Source organism: Papaver somniferum, chromosome 8 (genome assembly GCF_003573695.1).
Source record: "Papaver somniferum cultivar HN1 chromosome 8, ASM357369v1, whole genome shotgun sequence".
Lineage (NCBI taxonomy): Eukaryota > Viridiplantae > Streptophyta > Magnoliopsida > Ranunculales > Papaveraceae > Papaver > Papaver somniferum.
This window is the reverse complement of record NC_039365.1, coordinates 61,161,461-61,186,688: the sequence shown is the minus strand read 5'-3', so window position 1 is coordinate 61,186,688 and position 25,228 is coordinate 61,161,461. Positions and strand designations below refer to the sequence as shown.

Genomic DNA, 25,228 nt, shown 5'->3' with positions numbered 1-25,228 from the left:
CTCTTGAGCAACAGTGTATGCAAATGCATCATCAATCTGCACGGAGGATCTTTCCATCAACACGTATGCACTCTCATAATCCATAGAGATTTATTTGTTCTATGGAATCATTTCAAACATCGGAGCGTCCTCCAGTATTGATTCATGGACATTACTGTAATCGGAGACAATTTCATGAGAGGGATTATCTATATTGATGATAAATGGATCGGGTTGTTCCATACTCACTCTTTTCTTCCTTGGGTGAGTATCCATCGAACCAGGTGGTCTTCCCCTCTTCCTTTGTGGGGCCACGGCCTCAGATACACTTCCACCAAGTGTAGGATTGACACCTCTATATAGGGTGCCTTTTCCCGTATTAGGGATTTCTAAACTTGCAGGCACGTTTGCAGCTGGTATGTATGATCTCGTCACTTTAGCAATATCAGTGAATGCATCAGGCACTGAGTTTGCCAAATTCTGAAGATCAATATTTCACTTCACTTTCACATTGTGAGGTGCGGGGATCAAGATGAGACAAGGTGGGGACACACCACGACAATTCCTGTCGTTTCCTTAAGAAATCCTTTTCCATACCTCCCCCTAACGACGGGAAGGTTGTCTCATCAAAGTGACAGTCCGCAAATCTAGCGGTAAAGAGATCGCCTGTCAAAGGTTCCAAATAGCGGATAATTGTTGGGGATTCATATCCAACATAAATGCTTAATCGTCTTTGGGGACCCATCTTAGTACGCTGTGGGGGCGTAATAGGCACGTATACAACACAACCAAAAATGTGTAAATGTGAAATATCAGGCTCATACCAGTTACCAACTGGTATGAAGAAAATGGTTGGCTAATAGTGGGTCTAAAGCGAATAAGTAATGCTGCATGCAATATGACGTACCCCCAGGCAATAATAGGCAGGTTGGAACGCATAACCAATGCCCTAGCTATCATCTGTAACCTTTTGATGGTAGCTTCTACAAGACCATTTTGAGTGTGTATGTGGGGTACAGGGTGCTCTACATCAATTCCGATAGACATACAAAAATCATCAAATCCTTTAGATGTAAATTCTCCAGCATTATCAAGTCTGATAGACTTGATTGGATAATCGGAGTGGTGAGCCCTCAAACGTATAATTTGTGCTAGGAGCTTTGCAAAGGCAACATTTCTTGTGGACAGTAATGCAACGCGTGACCAATGGGTCGAAGCATCTACCAGAACCATAAAATACCTGAATGGTCCGCACTCTGGATGGTCTCGCTCCTGTCTTTGCTAAAGAACAAGCTTTTCAAAATGAGTGGTGTGCTTTTGACAAATTCCACGAAGTAGAATGAGAGAGAGGTTGCACATCAGTTTCTTTAGATGGCAGTGGCTGGCAGACGTTGTTACTTTGCATTATAACTGTCTTTTGTCCCATTTTACTTTTACTCGAAAGAAAGGATGTCCGTGTGAGTTCTTTAAAACACGGATCATCATGTCACGACCTGGGTGCCCCAAGCGGTCGTTCCAAAGCTTGTATAAGTCACTGTTCAACAGTTCATCGTTGGTAACAACATGTGATTCGATAATCCGAATAGTAGTAGTGTACAAACCACTAGAGTGACTCATTAATTTCTCTAAAATGTGTTTTCTTCCACATGTATTAGAGATAATATTTATATATTCAATTCCATTTTCACAGTGAGTTTCCAAGTGATAACCATTTGCATGGATATCTTTGAAGCTCAACAAGGTCCGGTTAGCTCTTGGTGCATATAGAGCTTCTGTGACTTTAATCATTGTGCCATTTGGAAACAAAAATTGAGCATTACCTCGCCCAATAATCACTTGTGATGATCCGATCATCGTAGTCACAGAGTATTTATAAGGAATTAAGTAAACAAATAATTTCCTATTTCTTAAAATAGTGTGTGTGGTGCCACTATCAGCTAGGCACTCAATCTCTTCTGAGGATGACATTCCTACAAGTAAATGGTACTTCAGAGAATTCGATCACATAATTCAATCATGCAATATATTATCACAGTAAAAATTAAATCCAAAGCATAATAAGTACCCATAAAAATTAAGAACCACTGATCCATCAACAAAAAAAGATAATTTAAGACTACTTAACATAGTTTAAGTCATCAAAAGAAATATTTAAACCAAAGTCTACTAAACCATAAAGCAAGAAAATAAGCAAGTTTTTAGGTTCAAAGGATAACTAAAACCAAATAAATAGAAGTAACAATCAATCAAAGTCGTGTGTTTCCATAAGGGCTTGGTTCTTGTTGCCCTGGAAGTCTGAAATGGCCAAGTTGACATCTGGGTCATGATCATGTTCTTCCACACAGTGAGCTTCTTGATCTATAGATTCCCGATACTTTTTGTAGTTGGCTGCCACTTTGGCACTAGCTTTGCATTGCTGGTACCAATGTCTGGAGATTCCACACCTGTAACAAGATGCATTGTCATTCTCGACCTTCTTAGACGTGGAGTTCTTATGTGCTTTTTCAACAATGTTGCCCCTACCACTAGGTCCAGAGGTCCACTAGGTCCATGTATTTGAATGGCCTCCACGCCCATGGCCCCTTCCACGATGGCCCCTTTGTCCTCTTCCACGTGGGTTATTATCCCCACGTGAGTATGGAGCATGAGAATATGAATCAACATTTTTAACCTTCTTTTCTTTGGGGTGTTTTCCCTTGTTATCCTTGCCATAGTTAGCCTCGGGAATTTTCTTCTTCCTGGGGGCTCTAGCATTGTTGTTTGCTAGAACTTCATTGTGCCTTTCGGCCACCTGCAATAAGTTGATCAACTTGCTGAAAGTTGTTATTATCTTGTTATCAACTTCTATGCGGTATTGGTTGGATAGAATAACAGATGACAAAGGGAAAGTAGACAATATCTTTTGAATCATGTTTTTATCTGTGAGTTTTATCCCACAAAAATTGACGTGTGCTTGTAGTTTAAGAATATCTCTTTGGAAATCGCCTACCATCATATAATCAAGAAACCGGATGTCATTCCACTGTTCATTCAACTGTGGGAGAAGGCAACCCTCAATGCTCCCAAAACGTCTTGCTAGTGCATCCCACGGTTCTTTAGGACACATCATGTGTTGGTATCCCCAAAGGAGATTTGGGTCAATATGTACCTTCAAATATCGTAGGGCTTCAGCCTTTTCTTTTTCAGTTGCTGAGACAACATCTTTGTCAGTAGAGGGTGTGATGGTGTGGGTGCATTCCTTTGCTACAAAAGCGATCTTCACATCAGCCATCCAACGGTGATACTCAAGTCCATCTATATCCAACCGTCCAAACTCTTGTCGGATATATTCCGTCTTGCTCATCTACATAAGACAAGATTAAAGGAAATTATTATGATCCGATATTATATTCCCAAAATCCAAGTTACTTTATGGATTGGGAAAAACCAAGTCTCTTTATGGCTTTTATTGATGACCCAGTCAACAATCGACCGACTAGTGTCAACGTTACCCATTATGATGTCAACAAAGTTATCAAAAATTCACAAACAACAACAAAAATAAAATAAATAAAAGAATAAAAAAGATAAAATAAAGTAAAAAAAAATGTAACTGTAGAGAGCATTTGACACAAAGCATCATACATAGTCGTGCATACATAGGCATTTTCAGAAAACGAAATAAAATAAAGTGAAATACATATATATATATATATATATATATACATGGAAGATGGGGGATAAACATTAGCATATATGACAAAATCGATAAAAATACACTACAATAGTAGAAACAGATTATTCTTCCTATAAAAAGAAAAAAGATATATTCTCAATTAGTACCTAGATTCTGTAAAATGTACAAAGATAAAACCCCTAGATACATTATAATTATACTATTCATAGCAGTAAAGGCGAATATAGCGCGTACGTTAGAAATGTAGAGCCAGAATAAAAAAAAAACATTTATTGTATTATTATTACTTTTCAAAATCAATCATGAATCATGATGAGAATTAAAATAAAATTTACGTTACAAAAAAAAGGAAATGAATCAACAGATTAGAATCAACAAACAGGGACTCTTATCAAATGCATATCAGTCAATAGGCATATCAATCAGTCAGGCATGGACACTATCAAACATATAATGAACAGTAAATAAAAATTTGATAGACCCCTACTGCTGTTTACATAAGACGTATAAAATAATAAAAAAATTATGTCCTAAAGACTCGCATCAAACAATATAATAATAGATGATATATATGATAATAAGATTAAAAATTGAATATTTATTTATATTCAAAAACATACAAATATGGATGAGTTTTTTAAAAAAAAGATACTGATCAAATCATACATAAAAATAAAATAATGAATCATGTGTAATCAACCACAACAGACATATATCAGACCGACATGTGAAGGACATAATATATATTATTACTTTACAGTCACAAAAATCATTTTTGCATCAGGTCATTCATAATATGTTTTTAAAAAGAAATACATAGGATCTATTACCTAGCAAACAGCATACGCGTGGATCAAACATATATGGATCATCATAGTACATATATTCATATAATATTTTATTTAGCAATCATGGATCAAAAATCCACTCAACCCATCATAACATGAAGCAGACATGAATAGTCACTTATAGAAAAAAAATCTTTATATTATTATATATGAATCAAATATTAAAAAAAAAGAGAAGGAGATTCTTGTACATACATGAGATCATTGCATAGATACACGACACTTATTAGGGTATAGGGTATATATAGTATAATAGCACCGATTTGCGTAAAGAAAAAAAATGAATCATGGTAATACTGTAGCAACAACTTCTCATTCATCAAATCGCATAGAGACGAACAAACATTGAGAATACACACAGACGCATAGGTATCAAAGATCTGTCAGTAGTATTAGACCCATATAATTACAAAACAAGATACTAGATTATTATATAATAAATAAACACCAAATCCCTAGCAAACACTATAAGCAAGTCTCATCACATCCACAATCATAATTTAAGAAGTGAAATAAAGAAGTAGGTTTAGGTTTACCTTTCCGATTGATTAAAAAGCAGAGAAGGACAAATAGTAGTACCAAAATCCAAGGGAGATTTCATTTGATGTTTGATTGGAGAGAACCAAAAAGAAACAGGGGTATCGACGGAACGTAGTCAGATTGGATCTCCGAGATTGCACTAAGAACGTGTGATTAGAAAAAAAAAAAACTTTTAGCAGGGTAGAGCTCGTTGCTCATGACGTTATGAAGTAAGAATAAAAAGAGAGAGAAAAGGAGAGGAAAGCTTTTCATTAACCAGAGAAAGGAGGGGAGGCCCCATTACATAGGTATAGGATCTATTTACACAAGAGTAGATAGAAAACCCTAGTATACTAATGGACCGCACATCCATGGACCATAGGTCCTATAACATGCAAGGATTTTTTATTATTTTTGGGTGTGGATTATAACACATGCTCTTTACCCTTATAGTGAGACATCCTTAAATACATTGGAAAAATCTTATTAATGGAACTGGTATAGACGAAGAAGTATATCTAAAAACTCTAGTAGAAAGATTAATGAATGAGATCAAAGAACGGTAGATTAGAAGTAATTAATGGCTAATAGAAAAATTGCAGTCCTGCAAGATGTCAATATTATGGAAGATGTCGAAGATGAATTAACAAGCAATAGCATGGTAAAAACGCTGATGATGTTGGTTAAAATGGTGATGATGTTGGGAAGACCGATGACGAGGTCAACCAGGTTTCACAACTACAAATAGCTAGCTCCAAAAATAATTTATTCTAAATCATACAAAAACAAATGATAAATAGATTGGAAGTCATCTAAATTTTAAATATTGATATTAGTAAAGTAATATGAGTACAAGTTAGTGCATCCTCTAAAAAAACGAGGTGCACAAGTACTCCGTTTTTTGTTTTTTATTGGGTAGTTCATTTTGAATATAACATAGTGCTCTCCCATTTTCAATGTAATTTTTCAACGGCAAAAGAAGTATCTATGCACCCTTGTTTTTTTCGATGCACCAATTTCGATCTAAGTAATATTTTCAATAATTATTTTAGTTTACGAATTATGTTGCAAATATGTTGAAGAAACGAAAATTACCAAAGATAGCACTAGAGAAATCATATTCAAGTACAGGAATACGTATAAATTGATCGTCGCCGACAAGAAAGTGCAGGAAACAAGTTGTGCTAGAGATAATATTCGGTTGTGAAAAATCTTCACATTCAAAATGGTAGTAGAGGAGTACGATTCAGAGGAAGTTGTGGTTGGAATTTGTGGGAATAAAACCTAAAATTTGAATACGACGAGCCTCAGTGCTTATGATAAACAAGTGGTTGTAAGAGATTTATTTCGTAGATATATGGCTCGTCCAATTCAGGAGACCAAAAGCATGTAAATGTCTCACTGGTAACTGAAGTGAAACAATGGTCCGACAAAACATATATATTTTTTAGTTGGTGATGTGAATGAGGTCAGAATATATATTGAGATGAATAAAAAAGGTGGAGATCCTTGCAACAAAATAAAACGAAATGAATGCACTACAGATATTGAAAAGGAGTGTATATATAATACACCACTAACTTTTTCGTTCGTTAAATTGGATAGACGATCCTCGTACGATCAATATGTATAGATCTCTAATAAGAAGATCCTTGTTCCCGATTCTAAATCAAGATCAACCTAGTATATACTGAACCTTTAAGATCCAACTCTGTTAGAAAACTTTAGCTAAATTGTTAGATATTAACAGCTGTCAAGATAAATCAATACCTTAATATTAGGAAACTTAGATATTTTTCTAGATTCTATGAGAAGTTTTAACTTTAGAACTAAAATATTATTTCAAAATCTGCCCACAGATCGTGTTCTAGAATTTATCTCTTCTTATCCCGACTTATTCTCTCTAATGAAGTTTATGTAATGCCTTTTGGACTAATCATGCAGACTATATATGCATATATCTTGCACATTCACCTCGTTATCTAGTTATGTATCTATGTTAAATTACTAAATTCATTGATATTTATATTGTGTGTGCCTTGTCCACGTATTTTAGTTTTTTAAGTTGTTGTGTGGAAGTTGCTTATTGGATACAAGACACCGACACTGTGTCTGTGTCGTTGTAACTCAATGTTGATGGTAGATTTTCGACAAAGGGTAAAATTTTAAAATTATATTTTTGTATATTTCTGACCCGACTTCAGACGAATATATGAAATTCATATTTTATAATTTAGACATGAAAGATCTTGTTTCCATGATCTCCGACTGATCATGTAACCTCTTCATAACATAAATATACAGTAACAATATTAAAGTCTCTCAGTGGATCTTTCAATATTATGCATATATCCACTTTTGTATAAAATCTTAATCATTGGATGACTCCTATATGGATTGACTAGTATAGAGCGATAACGTCTTCAGGATGTCAGCGGTACCGGTAGCAATTCCCCTCCAGGTGTTCCATGAGTAACAGAATGAATATCAGAACAAGTATGATGCTTTTAGCATCTCGTACCTCTATTCTCGAATCAATTTGATACTCCTAGACATAGTGTCTGCTTGTATAAAGTAACTAATTAATTAATCCTAGTGTTATATTCATCAATTGAATTCCTAGAAAATATTCTACTTTCACCATAATATTTTATTATCTCCATTCACGGCTTTTCCCAGATGAAATTCATGGATTAGTAATGAATATTCGCTTTTCGGCCATATAGGTTACCACCGAGTAAGCCCGAGAAAATTGCATATGTGTGCTTAGTAATAATGCTTGAACGAAAGCATTGATAAACGAGGATATGGAGAGCCCACAAAAAAGAAGAGAGATAATATTAATAATATAAAATTAAATACGTAGGATCGAGCCCACCGTCCAGCCATGCCGCCGATGCCATGGCCGGTTCCCCTCCTTTTTAGTTTTATATTATTTCCTTAATCTATGACTTTCTCATTCAAGCAAACTCTTGATTTTCCATATCTTGTCAAATATTGCTCAATACACCATACGGTTAACAAAGCAAGTGGTCCCACAACCATTAGGTCTTTGCACCATGTAATATATTTAAATATATAATGTTGGTCGTTTAAGCAAAATTCTACTTCCTTATTCGAGCAAAAATCAACGGTTTCAGTCAAGATCAAACCCTTATGAAAAACACAAAATAATGCTCGAACTAACACCAAAAAATACCAAAAATTCTCAAAGTGGACCATCGTCGACATGGTGATCCGTGCATCGCCATAACCGGTCCCTCGGTCCCACATATTTTTTAATTAATTAATGATTTGATTAATCTTCATATGGTTAATCCTCCAAATGATTAATCCTTGATATTATGAATCCTCCAATTGGATAATCCTCCATATACAGCGTAGTCGGTCTCAGTATCACCAACGGACGGTCCTCATCATATTGGACGATCTTCCATCTCCTGGATCCATCACTTCCTAAATTAGAATTTCATGATCATAATCCTAATTAGGTCTGAACATCATGAATTTTCATATTGATCCAGTTATCAATATTTTAATCAAATATTTAATGTTCGGTCTTGCTGCCAACATTTTTTTAGTCGACCAACGAACATGTCGACTATCCACTTGGTTGATCATCCAGTGTTTATCAATATTTTAATATTATGGTTTCTCCACTTCGTCATTCGGTAACTCCTAACATGATGGATCGATATGAGTATTTTATAATAACTTAGAAATATCTGATTTCCTGTCAAACACTTGACACATCAAAATGCATATTGGTCCAAGATCGATTATGCAATCACATCAAAACTAAGTTCATAAATTTATATCATTTGATTACCATTTTTTCCTTAGCTGGCACAACGATATGCCATAATCATCAATATTTCATCAGACTCAATGTCTAATCATCATCGATGTCCCAGCAGACACCTCATACTCAATTCACCATAATGATGGGTCACAGAGCATATCACATTAGTAATTGAGGATTATGCTTAATTCACCATGATAACACTCACGGGATATCCTAGTCAATGATTGACCAACTAAGTATACGTCTTCCAAGCAGACTTCACAGTAGATATCAATCATATTACATGCGGGGATATCACTAGAGTTTCGGTCTGGGGGCCTATAATACGTGTGAATAGCAATACATCCACGATGATAAATGCGAATAAGTCATGTTGGCAGTTGAAGGAGTAACTGGAGTAGTGGATGGACAATCAACTAAGTCTCCCTCGCAATACGGAACTGGTTCAATCACGACTTCCCACTTCTCCATTTTTCCATTCCTCCTCAACCATCACACTTGATGGAGATTAATATGTCAATCGCTTATGAAATAAATAGGTTCCTGAGCCTATGATATGGAAAACTTAGCAAAAAACTGAACTTAGCAAACTTACCGACAATTTACTACAGTCTATTATTATCAAATACACCGAAGCCTTTCTCTCGGTCTAACACAGAGAATTCAATACATCCACAATCCATCAATTACCATTGATCTCACAGATTCTCAGATTTCCTCCCTATAGATCGACCTTATCCTTCCTTTTTGACCAAATTGGCTATGGAACAGCCATTTTGTTGGTATAGTCTGTTTGATTTCTCGAATTCAAGTACTTCCGAGCAGTAAACCTGTTAAAGGTTTTAGACGATTTTCTTAATCGAGGATCCGGCTATTCCACGAATTTCCACTTTTACTCAAAAACCAGTAAATCGTTTTTATGCATCAACACACAACATATAATATAATATAACGTGGAAAAGAAATAGGATTATTTATGGGTCCATTGAAAAATACGCTTCATAAAATAGACCCATTTTTTTTTGAACATTTCGAATATATGCCAATTATCAAATTTTCCATCCATCCTGGTTAAGTCCTATTACAATTTACTTATTTACCACTTAGTCTTTGCCACGTTGACCTTCTACATCAATTTTCATGTTTGCTGAGCTCGGTTCAGGATCATTAAACTGTTTTCAAGTTTGTTACATCATTCCCCAAAAGAATTTATCATTCCAAAGTGTCTTATGGTTTCTGGTTGATGGAGAATCGATCTTTTATAATACTTTTCAAGTTCGTCGAGCCTAGTTCAGGATCGTTACACCTCTTTCTTTGTCAAGCCCAGTTCAGGATCGTTACATCGTTTTTCGAGATCGTCGATTATTTACTCTCCTCACCAAGGAGATGAAATTTAGGGGTAAATAAAACCAGAAATATATTAGATAACTGCAACCTTTCACTTAACTGGATAAAATCCAGGGTTTTTCAAAAACAAAATAATGGTAAGACGCATATTCAAAATGTTCAAAAAAGTTTTTATATTCGGAAAAAAAGAAAAGAAGAGGGCATATATTTGTAAATGACCCAAAGAAACAACACAAGATGGCATATATTTTGTTAACGAGGAAACCTACAGTTTAGCCGTTACATTGTATTAAGCCGCTACAAACACTATCATATTTCAAACTGGAATGTAGTTTAGACCTAATCAACCCTTCAAGCAATTCATATTTAGTTGATCTAATTAAGTTTCTTGGATCTCTCAAGAACCAACACACTTGATTCCTCTACCTGACGTCCTTTACAGGCGAGGAGTTGCTTTAGCCGAATTTAAGACTTGTGCTTATTCAAGTATGTTTCAACCAAAGTAAATTAAATTTATTTGTTTTGTGGGATATTCAAGTAAACGAAGATATCAAGCAAATCTCAACAATTAGGATAGCTTTTCAAAAGTTATAAAGATGTCAAATGGATTCTACCTAGACAGATCAACCAAAAACAAGTATAGATGTCAATCTTGTGGAACTACAAAGTCAAAGACGAAGAACTCTCTTTAATTTATGTCAACATTATTCCTCAATCAATAGTTATTGAATGATCGTTGATAGACACATTTTTGTGTCTGATTTGTCTCAATTCTCTATAATTGTTAGTGCTTAAATTTGTACTTAATATGGTGTTTTATGTATTTATAGTTATTTTTGGGAAATAAAATATTGCGGAAAAACAGCTCGAAAAAGTGATAAAGGCACCCAAGGACAAGTGCCTAAAGGCACCCAAGGACAAGTGTTAAAGGCACCCCCATCGCAGATAACGGAACTCCATCTCTTCACTTGTTCTCGTCGGGAAATTGGGTTTGAATTTGCAGAGATTTTCAAAATTAATTTTGCACGACTTTTACTCGGATTTGGTCGCTGTTTTGGATTGGGAATGACTTTTCAGGACTAAATAGGGATAATAACATCTTTAGATTTGAAAAAAATAAGGAAGATTAAGTCAATTCTCGATAAAACACGGGTTGGAGAATATCACGGGTATTTGATTCATTTTTGGTAACTACGTAGAAATTAGGAGGAGAATATCTTCCTTGTGGACTTGACTCTATCTTTGGACAGAGTTTTAAACAACTAAGATTCAGTTTTCTACGCATGAGAATAAAAAGGAAAGAATAAAAATTCGAAACTTTTGGAAAAAGGAAAGAAGATAAACAAGGATATTCTCGGGAGATTTTGGAGACATGTTGTGTATAAATAGAGTTGGGTGAGTCATAGAAGTCTTTATCGTGGGATTGGGGAAGCTTCAAATAAGAATCGAGAGTTTCAGCAGTAGCAGGAAGAAGAAGAATTTGAAGAACATACAACTGCACAGGACGGCTATTCATTGTAGCGTCTTATATTCCGTTAACAGAAGCGTCTCATTGTTGTAACAGTGAATCTGCAATGCCAATACAACATTGCAAATCTATGTGTTATTTTCTTTCCTTCTTGTCAATAACTTTTGAGTTATGTTCTAACTTTTGAGAGTGTTTTGAGCCCGATGAGCTAATCCTCATCACTGGGATAATGGAGGAAGCCATATTTCATCATTCGTTGGTAACTATGTTTGATTCTTTATGACTTTTTTCACTGATTTTAATTGATTTATGAGTTTTATTAATTGGTTGTGATTTGTTTAATGGTGTATGCTTTGTCTTAAGTACTTTTGATGCGTCATGCTTATGATTTACAATTACTATTCTTGAAATCTATTTTTGGCATAGAACATAGTCAATAAAAATATCTATAATTGTTAAGAGTCATTATATGTAGTATTTGAATTTGATTACTGGCGGAATCTTGAGTCTCAGTTTCTCTCGATATTGTTATCAACTTTATTTATTTGTTAGTTTGAATCATAATTATATCTAGAACGAATCTTCACAAGTTTGAGTGAACGAACAATTTTTTACCACTATTAGAATCACATCAACCGTATAAAAAAAGACACACACCTTTAGAGAAGACAAGAACTAGGATGATCAAGATAAGATTCATAATATCAAGGATTTATCAGGTAAAAGATGGTTTGACCGAACTCCACGAATTCCTTAACAAAGACTTCATAATCGTTACCTGATTATGTTTATCGAGGAAACCTAAGTATTTAGAAGACAACTCTACCAGGAAATACCACAGCGTATCGGGATTGAGTATCTAAGTTTCATAGTGTCCCCTATTTATAATGATAAAACGTGCTAGAATTCTTAGTGTTCAAGCAATTGTTTCTTGTGATCAAAGAAAATTTGCACTATAGCTTCCGTGTTTACGAATTACTTTGATCCGATACAAACTTTAACTTTTAAATAGTACTTAATTCTAAGTAATGGAAACCATCTAATCACGTGAGAAGCTTTCCTTGTAATATAAAGAAAAATGTGCACCCGCGTATTTGTCGATTAAAGAACCGTGTAAAAAAGTTCGCTTACAGTAGACCAAGTAATGCCCGTGAACCGTCAAGCTAATTAGAATTTAGTAACACCTAAAAACAAATCATTTTCCTAAGTAGAAAAAGTGGTTTATGAAATCGATATGTTTGGAGTGTCCAATCAAGCAGCTTCGGGTGTTGGATCTAAAATATGACCGAAAATGCTATGTTGACCGGAAAAAAATCCAGAACTTAATCGCGTAACACATAAACAGTGGGATCAACTTTTTCCTTTACTAATCACAATGTTGAGAGGCTTTATTTTTTTCAAACATATCCTCTATTGGGATAAACCCCAAGATAAAATATCGGCGTGTGTAACACTACTCAAATATGACAACCAAACTTGACATACCAACACTTGGTGGGTTCAAACATGCAATGCTCTTACAAACCTTGTTTTCAGAAGAAAATAATAAGTGATGGCATCTCTTTTACATAAAAGGAAAAGAGTAATAATTGAAAGAAAAAAAAAGAGAAAAAATACATGTCTATGGCCTAACCAAAAATTTTATACGAACAACTACGAAATAATGGTTGATATTGTGACAAAATTCATATTTATCTATTTTTTATTTGTCTCGTCTCGATCTAACTAAAATCACCTGACTCATCTGGATATAACTCAATGTGAGTCACTGCTTGGTCACAGAAGTCAAGGGTTTCTTATTTACTGATCCATACGGGTCTGAGGAAGGGATTAGGTCTGAGTCAGTTCACGAGTCAGGTCTGACTCAAACTAAAACATCAAACTGTCTGACATTTGATGCGTGCCAATTCAATGGACGAGTCAGATGTAGGAGGAGTCATCCAAAAATAAAAACAATCTATCCGTTTAAATCCGAGCTTATTAAAGTAAGTAATGACATATGGATTTTGTGAATGCACAAGATAAGAGCCAATTATTGACATGGGAAGGTGTAAAAACAATAAAATATACGAAAGAGAATGGTTCTTTGCATTCGAGAATGCATTTGTAGAGAGAGAAGTTCAAAACTCCATGAATCTTTACATTCTCCAATGCAAAGAATCATTCTCTCTCATATATTTAATTATTTTTTACGCTTTTTCATATTAATGATTGGCTCTTATCTTGTGCATACATGCACAAGATAACAAAACCCAATACATATTGGTGTGAGCTTAATATATGAATATCAGACTCTGTTTAAAAAGAAGTCATACATCGGGCGGGAATTAAAATCACAAAATAACCATAATTGGCATTAAAGTTTAACACACTTAGTTCTTCTCATTGCACCGCATTGTAGATTCTTTTAAGTGCACTGAGGCCCGTGTTCTTCACTATTCAAACAACCTTATTGATACGGTGAGAAAAGATAGAAAATACAAGGCAATCATATTTAGTGTAAACCCTTTAGGCTGGGTTTTATCAAGTTTGTTGGGATGAGGTGGCTGATGATTTAGTGGCAATGGTGAGACAATTCTTCTCTTCGGGTAAATTACTTCAACAAATTAATTTTACATATCAAGTTTTAATTCCGAATTAGTTATGTGTTGAAACATCATCAAATCTTCGCCCCATCAGTCTATGGAATATAGCTTACAAAGTTATATCTAAAACATTAGCCAATAGATTGAACAAATTTCTTAGTAGGATATTTTCTCCTTGAATAAACCTTGGATAAAATGGGTTCACGGCTTCAATCTTGGCAAGGAAAGCTGGTAAATCAGGTAGGGAGAAACACTCAAATACAGGCTGTAATAGGTACTATTGCTAACTTCCAGATGGGATGCATGTATGTACCAGATAAATCTATCAAGAAAAACGGAAGCTATGCAAAGGAATTACTGGTGGAATAAGAACACAAAGATAGGTGGTTATTTTATTGGCTGGATGGACTTAGCTCAACCAAAGAGATGGGGTGTTCTAGGTTTCAAGAATTTGAGATGCTTTAATGAAGCATTATTGGCAAAGCTAGCTTGGAGAATGTTGCAGGAAAAGGATGCTAAGTGGGTTCAACTACTACAGGCAAGGTATCACCGAAATTCTGATCCTCTGTATGGTCAAATAAAAAAGAATAGAACGTGGATTTGGAATGGCATTCAGCGTGGATTAAAATGGATTCGTAGATTTCATACATGGGAAATAGAAGATGGTTACGGTTCCTATAAAGGGACAATGGTTTGGTTCGGTTACTAAAAAGAATTATCAACCTCCTCTACTTCCTAATCTTAACTTTAATCAAACGGTGGATGCATATATAGATCATGTGAATAGAAGATGGATAAAAGATAAGTTACAAGAAGTATTCTTTGTGGATCAGGTTCAGAATATAAAGACTATTCATATCCCGCAACAGCTTTCCACTGATAGAATTCGCTGGTCGCTTACTAGAAATGATTATTTTACTGTCAATTCAGCTTATCGGGCAATATTGAGTCAGCAATGTTCTCATGAAGTTCCACCATCCACGCAACGTATGTAGTTGATGATTTTTCATTTAGGAGTCCCTTATAAATGACAAATGTTTATCTGGAAGATTGCAAAAGATATATTACCTGTTGCGTCAAATTTCATGTGGCAAACCACTCATCAATCTTCTTGCTATGTTACGTGCTCACAATATACTGAAACTGCAACCCATCTTTTCATTCGATGTCCTTATGCGATGGAGGTTTGGTATGGAGTTTCACTTTTCATTTTTAATGTTGTTAAAGGATGTACGAATATTACAGAATGGATTCAATCTTGGATGGATACTGCTCAATTGGTTTCAACGGAGAGAAGGAAGATGTTAAACCTTGTTGTCATCACTTTGTGGTTCATCTGGAAGAGAAGATGTTTGAAAGTTTTTGAAAACAAATTGCAGGCTCCAAAGATACTCATAAGAAAAATATTTAACTTTTGTTATACTCATAACATTTGCATTCATCATAGGTCTAGAAATTCTATATCTGCTCAACCCAAATTAGAAAAAAGTGATAATTTGTGTTCGATACCTCCCCATATGATTGGTTAAAAGTTAATTTTCGATGTTTCAATTATCCCGGATACTAACTTTGATGGTTTTTATGTGGTGCTCCGTAATCATTTACGAGACTTCCTGGAAGCCTTGACCTAGACAAGCAGGGTACGAGATGTAGATCAGACGGAAGTTTAGGCTCTAAATCAGGTACTACATTGGATTCAAATCAAAAATCTCACTCAAGTTCAGATAGAAGGTGATAATAATGCTATTCTGAAATCTCTGGAATGTCATAAAAGCGACTGTATAAGATGGGAAGATCAACAACTTCTGAATGAATGCATTAGTATCTTTAGAGAGATGGCTCAAGTACATGTTAGATTTGTTAAAAGAGTGTGTAATAGAGTTGCTTATGGGTTAGCTAAATATGCCCGTTTAAATAACTGTAGTAATCAGTGGGAGATAGTTCCACCAGAGTTTATTCTTAATCAAATGTTTGAGGATAAAGATACGAGATTGAAATTATAGTTTTCCTTTGGTGTTAGGAGTGCTTGTAATATGTTGTTGCTTTGTCTCTAGTAGTCTGTAGTCCGTGTGTTTGCTTGGTGTGGTTTTATAAGTTTTGTTTGAGCTTAATAAAATATTTCCTTATTTCGAAAAAATAATAATAGTTAGTGTAAACCCCACGTTAAATAAGCATCAATGTTTTATCGTTTTTATGTCCTCCCTTTTCTTATATATTTTTTTGGATTTTCTTTGTATTATGATGATATAAAACGAGAAGGTTAAGTGGATACAAGATGATGAATATTAAAGTTGATTTAGCTTTCATGTGTTGATGTGAGCTAATAAAAAATTGCAACACTACTAGAGTTGATTGGAGAGAAACAAGAGAGTGAGAAGTTAGAAACTTATTAAGAAATTAATTTGATGCAGAGTGGTTAATAAAGATTGGGTCAAATAAATTTATAGATATGACTTGACATAATTGTAGTGGAAGGTTTGGTTAAGACTTATGATTGCTTTTATTTTTTAATCTTCTTTGTTATCAAAATATTAAGTATGTCTAAAGGGTGGGACTTTTTTTCATAAAAGAGGCGAACCTCAGCGGATACATTCGTAGAATCGATTTTGGAGATCGGAAACCTTACAAGAGTTTTTCAAAATCATACATTCTTCTTCTAGGAAATTGTATCTTCCCTAATTCCTGACTAGCAATTCAATTCTTACAGACATAAAAACTATTTCAGAATACCTTTTCTCTACCTCTTTCCAAAGAAAGAGACAGGGCCAAGCATCATCTAAGGGACAAACTGAATTTGAAACAAAATCAGTATGAATCACAGCTTTGGGCAGTGGTTGGATCATATCCAACCCAATGTTTGCAAGAACATGTAAAAAACATGAACTATGTTTTTTAAAGTAAAATTTCCCAATGCAATTAAGGTAGCAGTGTCTAAAGTAACAGTAGCAATGTCTAAAGTCGCAGTAACACTGTCGAAAGTTGCATAGGTTATCTGAATCGGTCTTTGGTGGTCTGAAAAGGAACGAATCGGTCTGAATCGGCTTGGAATATTTTTTAGCAGTTGTAGAAGTCGAAGAACTGAATAGTAATGTTGATCTTCTTGTTGTTGATGTCTCTGTTTCCAAACAAAGAGTTGTTGCAGTGATTGTTCTTTTCACTCTAGAAACTATTTGAATATTCTCTCTTAGAAACAGAGGGTTATCAAAACACCAACCTTGAGAAAACTCGTCAGCAGTAACCGGTAAAAATGAAACATCTTGTCAGAGCTTTTTCACCGGCCATAAAATTTCTTCATCAAGTATGGTAGGGCAACAAACCACTTGAAGTAGATCGTCCCCAGACTTGTGACAAACATTCACAACAACCCATAAAATCAGAGCAAAAGAAAAGATTACAAGATCTAAATAAGAAAATATCAAATTAAGCATTAAAGTCTTAAAACTATTACAAATTACAGAGATAACTAGAAACAGAACATATAGATCTACTGCTGTGAAAGGCCGATCACCACCAAAATCATTGAAAATTTGATGTGGTGATGATGAATCTGATGCTAAACCTGCTGATGTTGCTTTGTTGTGATCATGGGTCAGGACCGAAGATGTTTACAAGAGTGGGACCTGGGAGTAACATTGCATAGACATTAGACAGTTTACAAGAGAATTATGCTCTTCCACGGCTATTCAATTGTATCTCTTCAGAACATTGCCTATGAATTTTTTGGCAGGTGGTAAATTTGTTAGATAGTAAAATCTTGAGATCCAATTTCCTCATATATTATAACTTACGGATGGACGAAAACGATTTTTATTTTTTTCTTTATTTTTGTGAATAATCTTTCTTTTTCTTTATTTTTTGAAAGTATATCAATTTTCTTTCAAGCACAAATTGTAGTCTTCATGAGAGTTACTTATATAAAACCTCATTTAATTCCTCCCTTTTTCCTGGCATTTGTAAGGGCTATCCCAAAAGAATTTGGGGATACTTATTTATACCCATCCGATAGATGGGGCTATGGGATGTCTTATTGGTAGGTAAAAATACTTATATACCCTTTCACTAATTAATAAAGGTATAAAACCTAAACCTAAACTACTTTCATTTCATATCTAATTCTTGTTCTTCTCTTTTCCTTGACTACCGACTAAAGTAGAGGAAATTATTTTTTTCTCGTTAAATTCAAATTCAATTCATCGTCGTCGTTAATCGCCAAACCAAATCGTCGTCGATTCTTCTATATAACAAGGATTAGATTTAATGAACCTAATAGAGCTCGAGTGAAACAAGTATGTCGTCAAAAATATGATCCAAAAGTTGGAATCGCATCAAAGTTAAAAGAGATTTTTAATAAAAATTATGAAGAAAGCGAAGAACACGAAGAAGATGATGTCTCTAGTGTAGAAGGGTATTCGATTTCTGACAATCTAACTCTCCGCGAAGCTCAAATGACCCAATAGGGTAAGATTCTACCAATTTTTAGGTTTTATTGCTTCAATTCTATCGTTTAATGAAAAACAATTCTAGGGTTTTCGGTTATTACCAATAGTTTCGTTATGTTTTTAAACTACCGATTATGTTCCATGTTCATCGTTCCTCAAGAACATCGAGCATAATTGGTAGATAGATTTAATAGTTAACTCCCGATTATGTTGGTTATTTATTCCATGTGCTCAAATTTTTACATAATTGGTGGATAAATTTTTTAAGTCTCCCGACTATACTAGAGGACTAGAAAAAATTAGAGAAACATATATTTGAAATAATCGGATTGGTAATAGTCGTTAACTCTCGGTTATAGTATTTTGAAATTGAAATAATTTTGGGGCTACATTTGAACCAGTAGTTATATGTGTTTTTGTTCTTCTGATTATATTTTCCTCAACAATGTAGAATCTTTCTGGACCTAAAATGATGCACAATCGATAAATGAGTGTCTGAATAAATTAGAGTTTTCAGTGCCATAACTCATTCATAGCCGATAGTTAATCTTGGACCCGAGCTACCGATTATGTTTAATGGATAATTAACCTTAGACCCGAGCTACCGATTATGTTTAATCGGTTGTAATTTATGTATTTTTTTCTACTGATTATGTTGTGAGTAAGCAATTTCTTACGAACTAATTGTTCTTTATTTTGTTTTTTAGGGAAAGGCGAGCTAATCAATCCCATGATACATTTATTCCAGGGCCTCATCGTGATGAGAGTGAGAAAGTAACAACTAGTGCATGAAGAGGTGAGAGGAAAAACGAATCTCTATCACCGACGGAACTCAAGAAGTACCGATTCAACCAAGTTTCTCAGCAAGTTCTGATGAAGAAGGACAAACAAGTGCTCCACAAGTTTCGAACCAAGAAAAAGGACAACCTATAATTATATTTAGTAAAACCAATAGAATATTTTTATTCCATGTTATTTATCGCATAATATTTTAAAATTATATTGCTTATGAAAATCCAGATGACTGATTCTACTTGATAACTGTTAGACCACTGCTCGGTCGAACTCGCAAGCGTTGCTATCTCAAGCTTGTTTGTCAAGTTTAGTTGATCAAAACTATAGTCTTGATTTCTAGTCTACTTATAGCTATGTCTCGGATTAGGATAGAATGTGTGGTTGATCTTTAGACTTCACGGCGTTCATCGATTGAAGACGAAGATCTATTGAGGAGAGCTTGGAGGAACTTCATCAAAAAGGTATGTGGAGACTAAAACTTATCTATCACTCAGAAGTCTATTCAATTCTATATTCTAATGAGACTAAGTCATATAGCTATATAGACTTTTGTATTATACACATTTGATATTTCGAGCTGAGTTTATCTCGGTTATTTATTTCTCGAAATATATGTTGGAAGTTTTTTGCTTTAACTATGTTCATCATTATTCTTGACGAGTTTAATTGGATACAATTTATTTGTTGGAAACTAAATATTGAGTGAAAGGATGATCATGTGAAAATCGCCATGAAACATCTTACATGATTTGTGCGAGACAATCATTTGATGTCGACTTGGAAAGTTTCGTATTGATCATTCGATCACTTGAAAATTATTTGAAGCTAATAGTTTGTGTGAGACTTATGTTGTCGTCTTCTAAAGATGTTTCAATGATTGAAATGAGAGTTTAGAACAATTAACCATGTCTGGATACAACACAGTATGCATACCTAGTATGCGAACTGTATTCTTATGATTCGGGTCTGGGAACCTTGTTTGTATACTTAGTGTGCAAACGGTTTTACCTATAAAGGCCCTGGAACCTTCTTTGCGTACCTAGTATGTGAATGGTTCTAACTGAGTTAGGTCCGGGACAGCTGTTTGCATACCTGGTTTGCGAACGGCTGGACAAGACCAAGGTCCGGAGCCGTTGTTTGCATACCTGGTTTGCGAACACAGTGGTTTAAGTTCTAAAATCAGTGAAGTATGATTTTCATACTCATGAATTAAACATTTACGATCTTTGCAAACCGTGGCTTAATGTTCATGAATTGATTCTTGTATAAGTACTTTGTACAATTACGGATCAATCCGATTTTTTTCCAATTTGGTCATATATATTTCTATGAAATAATGAACAATTGAACAACTCTATTTGAAACATAATTAGATTCATTTGATTATCTTTCATAATTGATTGATCATCATATTTGATCTAGAAGTGTTAGATGAATATGGTTAAGACAAAAGTGTTCATATGGCTAACTTCGGTTATTGTTATTGATCCAAATCAGTATACATGTTTAGGAACGGTTACCCATATCTAAATGAAGGTATATTTCATTTGTGTGTAACAAGATAATACCATCTAACGGTGGATATTGATTGCTTTATTGTAAAGCAGACTTAGCTTGAATATTAAATCAGGAGTTCATCTAACGGTGAATATTGAATGCTTTGTTACTAATCTATCTTAGATTTGATTGTAAGCAGACCTTGATTTGAAGGACTATATAAGGGAGAACTCTAGCAACTGGAAAACCTAATCCCTACACTTTCCTGTGTCTAAGTTTCAAACTAGAGCCGATTCTCCTTTAACCTAGGTTTTTCCAAATCCCTATTAGGTTAACGACTCGAAGACTTCATTTGTAGTTGCCTATTCTAATCTTACTTGTTCTATCGTGTTGAGGACTATCTTCTCTAATATTTGCTCGAGATAGGTAAGATATAAAAAGTAGTCACAAAATTATTCGTCTCAGACTTTGTGATTCCGCAATAACTTTTTTTACCACCATATAGTTAAGTTATTGTGAGGTGATTATTATTTCTAGGCTGCTCTTCGGGAGTATAAGACCGGATTATGAATTGGTTCTTGTTCACCTTGATTTTGTCATAAGACGGAACAAAACTTCATAGGTACTTCTGTGGGAGACAGATTTATCTATCATAATAGAATTATATGTGTGAGACGGGTTTGTTTATAAGTCTTCCACATTGGGTCGTAGCAACTCTTAGTTGTGGGTGAGATCATCTAAGGGAATCAAGTGTGCATAATTCGGCGTGGTTCTAGAGGCGTAAGGAACTCGATTGTACCTTAATCGGTGTGAGACTTGGTTAGGGATCAAATACATTCCTTTTCGAAGTTAACTTGTAGTAGGCTAGTGTATGTAGCGGCTTAATACAGTGTGGTGTTCAATCTGGACTAGGTCCCGGGGTTTTTCTACATTTGTGGTTTCCTCGTTAACAAAATTTCTGGTGTCTGTGTTATTTCTTTTCCACATTATATTTGTTTATATAATTGAAATATCATAGGTTGTGTGAAGTTCAATCAGTTGGTAAATCCGACCTTGCTTGTTGGATATAACTTGATTGACACTTGGGCATTGGTCTTTGGTACCGTCCAAGTTATTTCTATTATCAATCAGGCTCACGGATTTATATTGTTTGATTTGCTGATTGGATTGAGAAATATAGATAAAGCTCTTTGATATATCTCTTGATTGAGCTTGTTTTGAAGTTGGTGCTCTCGAAATTATATTGGATTTTGTCCATAAAGATTGTTGAACGAATTATTGGGTGTGGTTGTTATACCCCCGCTTTTTCATTTGATATCAGAGAAGGAAAATACGCTAAGACCTCATAAGTTTGTGTTTGTAGCAATCTGACTCTATGGACAGAAGTGCTATCTCTATAAACGTACCACCAGATCCAGAGGATTCATAATTTTCTTCTATGACCGAAATTAAATTTGTAGAAGATATTCTTTCTCGACCTCCTCTAGGTATAAAATACCTTGAAGTGCTTTGAGGACTTGAAAATCAACTTAAAAGTTTATCTCTTGATGTTGAGTTATATCTCCAGCAAGAACAAGATTCTCTTGATAAACTAAATCAATTTATGGTGAATAAAATTAATGTTGAGGTTAATATTGATCTTATATTAGTGAGTGTAATACTCCTCTTTTATGTATTCCAAAAGGTTGTAATAAACTGGATATAGTACACGAGGAGTCTAAATCTCATCTATAAGATAGACTCATCTCGAAGCATGAATCAATTCGTCGATCAAATCCTCATACAACTTGTCAAGATAATTGTATTGCATTCTTTTGTGAAAAAGTTAGGATGTATCTTCACACTAAAAGAGTTTCCCTACGCAGTATTAAACATTATTTGTAACGACTTTTTTTAATAAGTTGTAAAAGAAGACATCAGTGACACAATTCCTTGTGTGTTCTTTTATATTTCTCTGAAAGACTTGTTAAAACAGACTCTTGGGTGTTTCTCAATTTTGTTGAGTGCAAAACTAGTTGGAAAGAATCTCTTTCTTGGTGTCATTCCGTGCAAGGATATTTTGTATTGTGTCTTAAAGTCCATACAAAGAATTTCTCCAGAGAAATTTGTTGGGCCTTACTCCAAATTTTTCTTCCATATATTTCCCTATAAGCATATTCGCTTATCAAAATATGTTGTAGTATAAATCAAATAAGCCTTTGTTTGCACACGTACAATTCATGTATGTTGAACCCGTAACCATTACACGTTAGAACCGTGTTGCGAACGTACATAGCTGTTTCATGTACCAATCCATCTACATTTTAAAAAGGAAAGAACTCTCCCCGTTCTTTTCACCTCTTCTTCTCAACTATTCGAGAAAGAAAGAGAAAAACCCAGGGTTCGAATACCATCATCTATCTCTCACTCGTTTCCTAACTATTTTGCGTTTAGTTTGAATCATTGGAATCAGGAGAAATTTTTATGCTACGGGTCAAGAACAGTTTTCGTGTTGGTCATTATTTCGGAACCTCACCATTTTCAACAGTTCTGCTACCCAAGTAAGTTCCCTAACAACTTGAGTTGTTTATTTCACTTTATCTCAATTAGCATGTCTAGAAGAAAGTTTAATAGTGGTGCAAGTTCAAGTAGAAGAGTTATTGATAGTGATAATGAATATGATGATGATGATGCCGGTGTTGATGTTCACCAACCATATTTTGACACTAGCCATCAAGTTAGTTTCATCAACATATCTGCCAGAGAAAGATATAATAGAACGTGTAGTAGTCATTTTGTTACAGAAAGGGATTATGATCGGACAGTTCAGGAATCGGATTTTCACATGTTCATGAACTAGTTTGAGTGGGGTGATGTTCATAAGGGTCTGGGAGAATCATATTCTAAAATGACTGGTGAATTTTATGCAAACTTGCATGCACCCAAAAAAACCAATTGCTTCTTTAAAACTGTGGTCAAAGGGATACTTTTTGTGGTTAACCGTGGTGTTATTGCTGAGTTATTAAACTTGCCTCTTCATCATTCGTTTGTTGTCCCTCAACCGGAAGGTTAAAGACCAAATAAGCATTATGTTAGAGCATTGCTCGGTCGAACTCGCATGCGTTGCTATCTCAAGCATGTTTGTCAATGTTAGTGATCAAAAGTATAAGTCTTGATTTCTAGTATATTATAGCTAAGTCTCGGACTAGGATAGAAAGTGTAGTTGAGCTCAAGGAGTTCATGGCGATTCATCATACAAGAAGAAGAACTACTCAAGGAACCGGTGGAACTTCTCGACAAAAAGGTATGTGAAGACTTGAACTTATCTGTCACTCAAAAATCTATCTACTCTATCTCCTACTCTTTGAGACAAGAATTCGTATACTATATATATAGACTGGATTATACACATTTGGTATTTCGAGCCGAGTATACCTCGCCTATCTATATCTTGAAATATGTGTTGGTAAGCGTTTCGCTTCGATCAAGTTTATCTTTACCTAGTGAAGAAAGTTATGATATGTTTCAATCACTTTGAAAATTGCTTTGACGAGAAATGGTTTGTGAATAACAACTATATAACGTCCTCTAAGAATGTTTCAATGATTGAAATGAGAGTTTAGATTACATAACCAACGGTGGACATAAACATTGTTGTGGAAACACATTTATGTATAAGTCCTATTCCTTTAACTGAAGTTTGCGAACTTTATTGATCAAGAGAAACCGTAGAATGGCGTGACACAAGTCCGCGAACTGCCGAACTTCTCATCCCGAGAAATTTTGCTGGAGTTGACAAACTATACTAGTCCGCGAACCCAGTCCGCGAACCGGCGAAAGTTTTTGCCGAGATTTTCTGTTGGAGTTTGTAAACTCTACCGGTTGCTTAAGTCCGCGAACCTAGTCTGCGAACTTAAGAAGGTTATATATCTGAAGATGATTTCTGAACTTAAACTTATAAAGACTAAGGAATGCAGTTTGCAAACCGTGGATATAAAGTTCATGAACCGATTCGAGTGAATCAAATCATTTTTGCTTCAATTGTGTCTTGTGTAGTACATGAGATTTCCTTGCAATTGAACAACTCTCTAACTAGTTCATTTGAGTCATTTGAACTAGTTATGGTGAAGAAGAACATGGTTGATATGATATGCTCATATGGTTAACCTTTTGGTTGACTATTATTGAACCAACAATTGCATACGTTTGGGTACGGTTAATAACCTAGAAGTATGCATCGTCAAGTGTGTGTAACAAGCTAAGTTTTTGATCTAACAGTTTAGCAATATTA

The 25,228-nt window shown here is 34.8% G+C and overlaps 1 protein-coding gene across 1 annotated transcript; it reads right to left on the bottom strand.

Annotated features, from left to right (window-relative positions):
* Positions 1 to 2,521: 2,521 nt before the first annotated feature.
* LOC113305608 lies at positions 2,522 to 3,085 on the bottom strand. The gene has a single exon (XM_026554625.1). It carries the CDS (start codon positions 3,083 to 3,085, stop codon positions 2,522 to 2,524), a length of 564 nt encoding a protein of 187 aa, XP_026410410.1.
* Positions 3,086 to 25,228: the final 22,143 nt, after the last annotated feature.

Excerpts from the sequence above, each read along its gene's own strand:
- LOC113305608 (XM_026554625.1), bottom strand. The coding sequence starts at position 3,085 with ATGTGTCCTAAAGAACCGTGGGATGCACTAGCAAGACGTTTTGGGAGC.